Source organism: Macrobrachium nipponense, chromosome 22, assembly GCF_015104395.2.
Source record: "Macrobrachium nipponense isolate FS-2020 chromosome 22, ASM1510439v2, whole genome shotgun sequence".
Taxonomy (NCBI): domain Eukaryota; kingdom Metazoa; phylum Arthropoda; class Malacostraca; order Decapoda; family Palaemonidae; genus Macrobrachium; species Macrobrachium nipponense.
In genome coordinates this window covers 67,339,422-67,349,131 of record NC_087213.1, presented here as the reverse complement: position 1 = coordinate 67,349,131, position 9,710 = coordinate 67,339,422, and the positions used below count along the sequence as shown (strand labels likewise).

Below are 9,710 nucleotides of genomic sequence, written 5' to 3'. Positions count from 1 at the left end.
AGAGATATATACTATATATATATATATTATATATATATATATATATATATACATATATATATATATATATATATATATATATATATCATTATATATATATATATATATATACATATATCATATAATATATATATATATATATATATATATAATATACTATATATATATATATATATATATATATATATATATATATATATATATATATATTTATATATATATATATATATCTATATATATATATTATATATATATATATATATATTGGTCATCTGCTTTCACATTTAAAACACTAAGCACAACCACCCTTTCATGATCTGAAAATCCCATCAGGCTGAGATTCAGACGTTCCATGAATCATCTTTTCATTAAAATTGTTTCCCATTCCATTCACTATTACAATTTTTTCTCAGTGTTATAGGTAGGTATAGAGTTCCTTGAGTGAATGAGACCACAGAGAGTCCCATGGAAATGTGTATGGTGTATGGAAAGGAGCATGATTACTGGAAATGTATGGTTTCCAAGGTAAGTAATCTTAATTATCGGTGGAAAAGAGAAAATGACAAGGAAAGAAGTTTGTTAGGAGGCATTGATCAGCAGAGAGTAGCTGGAGGCACTTCTGAACTTTATTTTCTGGAAACAAAGGTTATGATTTAATAAAAGTCTAAGTTGGAGAGAACGGTCTAAAACTGTGGCAGTAAATGTAATTAAAGACTAGTGAATCTGATTAGAAGGGAGTGAGAGGAGTTGATGATTCAGAATGAAGTCAAATGTGGGAGTACTATATGAAGAGTGTGTTAAACTGAAGGAGTCATAGAATCAGCAAGTAACGCTTGTGAGGGTAGGAAAAATGGTAGGTGGCAGATAATAGGAATGTTCTAGTGGAGGAAGAAAACATTATTTAAAGAACATTTGCATGACAGAAGAGGTCATTAAAAGATCCGTAAGAGGGGGGACAGGACAGTCAAGCAGAAACTGAATAAATAAAGAAGGCACTCAGTGAAGGTCCCTCCCTGTAGGGGAGTGTCGTCACTATCGTCACTGCACTGCATTACTTAAGGTTCAGTGCAGCATCCCTATGCTGCATCTCTTTTTTATATTCTCTTTCTTCGTCCTTACTTTCTATACTCTCCTAACAAATTTTTTTTTTCAACTAAGTGCTGAATGACCTCATGGTCCCGGTGCTTGAACCTGTTTCTTAATTTTTTTTATGTCATTATTCCAACTCAATGGAGGTAGAAGGGGTGAATACCGCATCTTCTTCCCTGCGAAATATTCTCTTTAAAATTTTAAAGAGAATATTTCACAGGAAAAAGTGAATGAAATTCTGGGTCGATGGAATGACTGTAATGGAAATTTGCCGAATGGCGTGGTCCAGCTTTGACCTTAGAATGAAATGAAGAGTAAAGCCAAACAAACATGATGAATTTATAAATGATGACGAATCGCCTCATACAGAAAGATGTGTAAACGTGGCATATGAGGAAAATGATGTTTTGTATTTACTAATCGTATAAAAAAATATATAACCCGATTAGTGTAGAAATATGGCGATGGAATACTTTTGATAACTCATGTAAGTTCAGTACTTCAAACATTGTAAGCTTTTACTGCTATTATAATTATGAACGTTAGTGGAACGATACATCAGTGTTAAACAGTAGATGTTCCAATGTAAGCAGTGTTAAATATTTTACAGCACACAAGTATACCTTAAAATAAATTGCTGAATACTCGTTTTCTATTGGTCGAAATCATATGAGTGAACTCCGTATCAGTAAACAAAACGATGACATGAACTGTAATCACAACAAACACCCCCGTTCGGGAGGATAACATTGCTCGGTTGATAAGTAGAAGGACTTGTGTTTGAGACTTTCAAGACCTGAAGAACCTTAGTTGTGGATAATCCTGTATAAAATCACAAAGAAGGCTTTCAAAGTAACAGCATTATTGTAATCACCGAAACTTAAAGCCACTTCTAGGGCTACTTCTGATTGTCCTAGGATACGATACTCTAAGTCTTCAAGGAAGTCCCCTCCGTATCAGATGAAATCTATAGACAAGTGGTAAGGTATTTTCTGAACACTCATAAATAGAGAATTAGGCTTCTTCTGCCTGATCCTAGTAGCCTTTGGACCGAAATTTTAATAGCTACTACTAGGTAGGCCTAACCTAGACTAAAACCAATTTTTTATTTTTATGATTGGTTAGCTTTCATGTTTGATGCATTTCTGACCTTCATTGTATACCTAACTGTTAGACTAGGGGGTCTTTTGTTTAAGCTAGGCTTTTAAGGGGATAACCAGCAATGAGGCCGTGGCACTAATAGCCTAGGTATGGTCTCGAATAAGCTACATGTTGACAGTATCTATCTTTGTAATTAATAAAGTGGAGCCAGGCCTAGGTTACACTCAAGATACAAGAGAATAATTTGGAGAAATAATGCTAGGAATGCTTTATGTTCAAGATAGGTATCTTCATTAGAGGATAACAAGGAACAGTACTCCTTATTATCACGGAAGCCTAATCTAGTAGTAACTCCCTATCCAGAACTGTATCAAGAGCAGTATGTTTGTAATAGACATCACCCAACCTATCATGGGTACAAATATGGCTTTACAATATTGTAATGAGATATTTGTTAATCACAGTAGCTAGATCAGTTCCATAATCCAGACTCCTTAATTATTTGTTATAAAGGGTAAGTGAACTTGTGCCCTAAGATGGAAACCCTCCACTTTCACTGGTACTTTCCACACTTTGGTTGATATCCTAAAGATAAATATGAAGATGGCATTTTATTTTGATATTATAGGCTATTTTGTAGTTTAAATCCTTACTGATGATTTTGTTGTCTTGATAGTTTTTCTTCTTGACATCAAATTCCACATAATTTTGCAGTTAATTCTCAAAGTTTCTGGGTTATTGATCTTGCGATGAGATTTACTATCTTGTTGAGATAGATTGTTTTAAGAAATTTTGGTTTTTCCCCTTTCTGTTTTGCCTTAATCATGACTTATTACCATTAAGTTTTAAGAATTCTTTTCTGTGTAATACATTTTTGACAGCTACGTAAACATAAAACAAAGGTTATCTTTGCCAATACTATGTTAGTACTTTTTTTTTTTTGATTATCAGTTTTTCTTTTTTATTTCTACTAATCTTAATCAGTATATTAGTTAATTTTTTAGTTAATTATGGTATGTTTTCCATGAAGTGTTCTACTATTTCATTGGCCTTGGCAGAGCCAGGCATGGATGTCAAGTGGGTAGGGTCCTATGGTGAAGATTTAATTTGAACCTGGAATGGAAATTGGGCTGCCAATTTATAGGGATGAATTTGCGGCTTAATGCCTTCCTCGTGCTTTGTTCAAAGTTTTCAAGAAGATCCCCTTCATTAGCTGAGAGAATATTTGGCTAGTTAGTCAAATATCACCCATGGTGAGACACTATTATTCTTTTGCGAGTTCCTCCTTTTTCTTTGGTCGTTGTCAGGTGGTTGATAAATAGTCAGTAAATTGTACAATTTCTCATGGCATCCCTCACTTTCTTTGCAGCTTCTGACTAGGATTTGCCAGAATTTTTAACATAGTGGATGTTTTCAGTGCTGTGTTTTATGACTGCACTACTTTGGTTGAGGTTTTCTTTTGGAGCTTTAAAGCTGACATCATGTCCAAAGCCACATTCCAGTTCCTTACTGCCAGACTATCCCTGTGGGAATAACACTGAATTATCTGTAGCCTTATGAACAAAATCCAAGACATGAGTGCTAAATTAGTTGGTTTGGTGCTGGAAGTGTCTATCACTTTCATGGAGACACTCTTGCAATCTGAAGATGACAAGTTGCCTCATATCTTGCTTCTTAGATATTTATGGAACTACTGAAATAGCCTTTGTTGTTGTCACTGATTTCTACTAAAGCTGGATATCTGAAAGCTTCATGGATGGAGGGTTTGTAGTAGCACCCTAGCTAGAAGGGATTTAGAAAGGAATAGTTCTGATTATTTTTGTACTTACACATTGTGCACTTGTCTTCAACTTAGAAAAGAAGTTAACATTATGTCTAGTCCATCTTACTAAAGGGGATCTCATTTTTTCTTTCAAAATGTGAGTCTCATGTAAGTCTTCAAGGAAAGTCAATAGTAAAGGAGGCATTACCCAGAGAAAGAATTAAGTATGTTGAGTTGAACTTGATAATGATCAAAGTGGTGCATTGCTTGTTGGCAAGAATGATTCACACTTGAAGGTGGTTTTGTTTGGGTCTTTCTTTTGCACTGAACTTTGGCTAACTCAGGAAGGTTTCAGTGCATTCCATGTTGTGACAGGAACAACCAGCATGGCTTTGGCAGGACGTCCTTGGTCACCTGTCATCAAAGGAAAAGCTTGTTTTGCACAGGCACCTCCTACTGTACTTGCTTCAGTGGCAACCAAAGTGGAATTGGTCAGCCTCAAGTGACCTTCTCTCCCAGCTCATGCAGTTGAGAAGGGAAGTAAGGGAGGACCTTGCTTAGTGACCGGACAACAATGACCTCTTTGCAGCAGTTACTATGAACCTCCTTCCTCCCTCCAGGAAGGATGGGATGCTCACCTGAGTGGTCTGTCTGACTCAGGCATGTGGATGGAGGATAAGCCTTTTATGCACATCAGCATCATGTAAATATGAGCAATGCTGCCTAGCCCTTCAAGCAGTCCTGGATTATGTGATGGGTCACTCCATAGTTTTGATTGATGATGACCAGTACTGGTTTACGAGGTCCATTCAAAAAGTATCCGACCTTGGTCTATAAAGAAAAAAAATTGCACATTTGAAATTTTTTTATTCAATCACCTTCAAAGTACTCCCCTTGGGAGTGCACACACTTTTCCCACCGGTGCTGCCACTGCTGGTAACATCTCTGGAATGTTGACATTGGGATGCTGTAAAGCTCTGCTGTCGTTTTTCTCATAATTTCCTCTCTCAACTCAAAATGCTTCCCTTTCAGGGTTGTTTTCAGTTTAGGGAAGGTGCCATGTCTGGAGAGTAGGGAGGATGCCAAACAAGTGGAGTGTTGTGTTTGGCCTGATAAGCTTGGATCAAGTGGGCAGAATGAGTAGGTGCATTGTCATGGTGCAGTTGCCAGTTTCGCGCCGCCCCCATTTCCGGTCGTTTTCGTCGTACAGCATCTTGCATGGCCAAATCTTCCTTTAAAATTGTATGAACTGATCCTCTGCTTATTCCTACTTCTTGAGTAATTTCGTTGATGGTTATACGACGGTCGTCCTCCACTATTCGACGAACATTTTCAACGAATTCTTCGTTTCTGCTGGTGGATGGCCTGCCTGACCGTGGCTTGCTCTCAACTGAGGTTTGTCCTTGCTTGAAGCGATTATACCACTCCTTTATCTGTGTTATTCCCATGGCTTCATCGCCAAAGGCTTGCTGAATCTTCTGGATAGTTTGCACTTGTGTATCACCAAGCTTTTAGCAGAACTTAATGCAGTAGCGCTGCTCAATGCGCTCCGACATGTTGTGTAAGGACGATAATCCGACGAGCTTGTGCTGGACGTCAGCCCTCTATCCCTCACAGGCGGGTACCGCCACACACTAGAGCTTTTAAAATTTACAGGCATGCGCAGTAAGAGTGCTGTCAACTCCCACAAAATTAATTTGCTGATTGGTGAATTATTTGTCCTTTTATGAACCAAGGTCGGATACTTTTTGAATGGACCTCGTACATCTACAAACTAGAGGATAAAGTTTCCCTTCACTTGTTGGACAGTGAAGCTGATGCTTGATTGGCCAGTTTCCTTTCATCCAGGTACATTTCAGATAGAAAGAATGCTTTGGCAGACCAGCTCAACTGCCAGGGGCAATTGGATGCAAGTTGTCCCCAATTTCTTGGATGAGGAAAGGCTTATGAAGTTCCAGACCTTGGGCTGCATCGGAAAACCCTTTCAAGTAGCCCACTGGGACATCTGGATATCTTTGTCTTTCCTCCTGTTGGTCTGATTTGCAGTGTTTATCACTTTGAGTCTCAGATAACCATTTTAGTTCCTCATTGGCCCCATGCTGAATAGTATCGTAATCTGCTAGCTCAAGAAGAGATTCTCATGGCCCACTCTTCTCTTTTAACCATGTATTAAAATATCCTCAAGTACCAAGTAACAGGGAGTGGACTTTCCTCAAACAGTATTGTAGATGAGGCCTTATACGTTGACTGACTTGTCCACCTTTTTGAGATAGGCATTTCTCAGTCATTTTAATGAAACCTTTTGCCCTGCCTTGACCCAGGTCTTCTAACAGAAACATATAGACCCCTCCCCCCTCAGTAGAATTGTCCATGCTGATAGGAGTTTTGATGAGTCTTTCCCACCTTGTTAGCTTTGGCAGGGTGTGACTCTCCCCTGCTTAACTTAGGTATCAAAGAGCCCTTTTTCTACTAGTCTTAGCCTTGCAGTAGTATGTTGACAAGTTAAAAGACTTTTTGTATCTGTTCTGTCTCTCTTAAAGCTTGGGAATCCCCTTGATATAGTTCTTGAGAGTTTGGCAAACTCAGAACACCATCAGTTTCTGACAAAAAAGACTCGAGGCTCTTGAGCCCTTCTCTCAGAGACTTTGTTAGTTGGGAGCCAGATGAGGTGCTTTTGTGGCCAGTACAAGCTTTGTGTCACTATCTATGAGAACCTGACCTCTTAGGTCAGTATCATTGGTCTTCTGTGTAATACTGGTAGGAACAAGAAGGTGGTGTTCAGAGCAACCTTTCTCTCTGGCCTCAGGAGGCACTCAAGTATACAGGACCCACAACTAGCCATTCAGAGAACTTTTCAGTTTACAGGTAATGAGGGTAAGTATCTGGTGGAAAAAGACAACTTTCAATTCATTTTGTCCCATCTCCTTAAATCGTTGTGGCTGCCTTACTGGTGGAGTTGTCTCCAAATTTCTCTTGGACAAAATAGCATTTTATTTTAACTCATCAGATAAAATTGCCTTCTGACGAGTGCTACCTTATCTTTAGGGCAGCACTTGGTCTTTTGAAGTTTTCATAAAGGGAGATTTCAGTTACTCCCCACCCAGGTGAAAGGCCTTATTGATTATATATCCCTGACATCCCTATGCTATATTGTATAGGAAGTTATAGGAGTTACTTCATTTTCAGCAGCCAGTCAGTTGAGAAACTATTTTCCTACCTAAGGAGTGAGCTTCCTACACAAAAATTGATGGTTTGTACTCTAGTAGAGACAAATCACACATTTTTAAAGCAATTTGTATTTTTCATTGTTATAAAAACCAGAACCCAACTCAAATGCCTTGTAGTCTCTATGCCAAAGAACTTGGTGATAACAGGTGAGTGGAGGGTTCCACGCAGTCACACATCCACCACCAATTTATTGCTTCGCTACTTGGTTTCAATGACTGATTCCAGCTTACAATGAGGAATACTTCTACATTAAAGGGTCTGGTGGTTTTTTTACCTGGGAAATATACAAGTTAATTTGAAAAATTGTGATTTCAGATTACTTGTGCACTAATGCACAAGCAGTTTAAGGACACAACTCTGAGTCATGTCCCGTTTAACTTACGTTCCTACATGTCTGTGTCTTACAGAATTTCCAAGAAATGGAAATTGAAGGTAAAATAATGATTGCCAATGGCAAATAAAAAGGTTATATAGAAATAGGAATAGCTAATGTATACTACTATAATTTTTATGCCATAAATCTATTTCCATTCCATCTAATGGTCAGGGACTTACCAAGTTGAGTGTCATAGATTATTAGTACTGATTATTGAGTAAGAGTTACCTCTGACTAAACATAGCAGTTGTTTGAAGTTATTCTGTTTTGTGCATTTTGTTTGACATGTTTATGTAACATTTTCCTTTGTGAGAGCAAAATTCCTTTTACTGTATTGTTTTGAATGATCGTGCAGTATACCAGAAAGATAAGCATTGCTTGTGCGTGTTATTGTTTACTGTTCAGAGGTGTGGTGGTTTGTATCCCTGGAGACTTAAAAACTATATTTATGTTATGAAATAGCAAGTACTCCTCTTGATAGAGTTAATTGTGGTTCTGTAGTGTTAAAATAATTTCTCTTGAAGAATCATGCATTTCAATATAATACATTACATTTCCCATAATTTATGTTTCATATCTTGAGTAAATCTATTGCTACTAATGTATATCCAGGCTCGTTGACTATGAAAGGATTGAACAGGAAGTACGTGAAGTAAGAGAAACACTTGTTAAAAGATGGCAGACTAATGTTGGAACCGCAGAGCATGCTCTACTTACTAATCGTCTCAGAAACAGCATCCCACAGGTGAGCAGTTAATACTGCAAATGATGCTGTATAAAGATATTTTTCATCTTTATAGTTGTGGAGGTACCATTGCCCTTTGCTTAACGCTTCTGATTTTTGTTTTGTGTACTGTACTGCATAAGTGATTGTTGAATACTATGTAGAATAAATACTGTTGGGGGAGGGGGGGTGCCAAATCTCAAGCCTGCCTGTGGATGTAGTATAAAGTTCAAGATGATGTTTGCCTGCATTGTATATTGCATTATTTTAGAAGCTCTAAGTACTGTTTTAGAGTTCGTGATTTGTATTCTTTAAGGAATAGTATTTTCCATATTTACACTGAAAAGAATATAAGTACACTCTTTGCTTATGCTTTACTAGAATTATTTTTTTAAGGGTTTACCATATATGCATGTTTAAGTAATTGTTAACTATCACCCACTGCATTTCTGTGGAAGCACCATACAAGTTTCTGAAGTGATGTTAACTACTAAAGGTTTAATTGGATTATCATAGGCTCCCAGAGGTTAATCGGTAACCTTTTACACTTACTCTGGTTGATACATGTACAGTGGTCCCCCCGTATTCGCTGGGGATCCATGCCAGACACCCCCCCCCCCCCCCCCCCCACCCCCCCCCCCCCCCCCGTGACTAGTTGGAATCCCTATAAAAATGCTTAAAACCTCCTTTTGTTCATGAAACTTACCTGTCAGATATATATATAGCTGTATTCTCTGAAGTCCGACAGAATTTCTAAAACTTACAACACACGTAGTGGGAGTTAGGGTGGTTAGTACCCATTCCCGCCGCTGGGAGGCGGGTATCAGGAACCATTCCCATTTTCTATCAGATTTCTTCTGTCGCCGGTGTCGTAAACACCTGTTTACACACCTCCGCCTCAGGATTTTGGAAAACTTTTCATATTGCTTGAGTATCCTCTTGACTGGTGTCTTGGAGCCTTAGACAACCAATCTCGTAAGCCAGACTCGATCAGCTTGGGGGAGCTGTCCAGTGTATTGTCATGCATGGACAAGGCCGTCAGGGATGGCTCAGAGGAGTTAGCCTCTCATTTTTCAGCAGGGGTTCTTAAGAAAAGGTCGCTTTATTGCAACTTCGCGGCTAAGTCTGTCTCTCCCGCTCAGAGGACAGAACTTTTGTATGCTCCCTTCTCGAGTCATCTCTTCCCCCAAGCTATGGTGAAGGATCTGGCAGTGAGTCTGCAGGAGAAAGCCACACAAGACCTGTTGGCTCAGTCTTCGAGACGTCCGGCTGGCCCTTCAACGTCGTCTGGAACGCAACAGTTTAGAAAGCAGAAGCCCTTTCGTGGAGGGACTTCCGCTAGATCGTCTCCTCGAGGAAGAAGCCTTCCTAGAGGTAGAGCCCCTTCCAAGTCTAGGGGTAAGAAGTGAGAGATCGTGCCTTCAGTCACC

General features: G+C 38.8%; 1 protein-coding gene across 1 annotated transcript in view; it reads left to right on the top strand.

Moving 5' to 3' along the window:
- The first annotated feature begins 1,779 nt into the window (after nt 1-1,779).
- The window catches only part of LOC135198772 (syntaxin-8-like), a 37,376-nt gene continuing 29,445 nt past the window's right edge, over nt 1,780-9,710 (top strand). The window contains exons 1-2 of the mRNA XM_064226690.1: nt 1,780-2,069; nt 8,169-8,301. Coding sequence (XP_064082760.1) covers nt 2,050-2,069; nt 8,169-8,301 — 153 coding nt within the window. The 5' untranslated portion in view covers nt 1,780-2,049. The remainder of the gene's footprint in view (nt 2,070-8,168; nt 8,302-9,710) is intronic.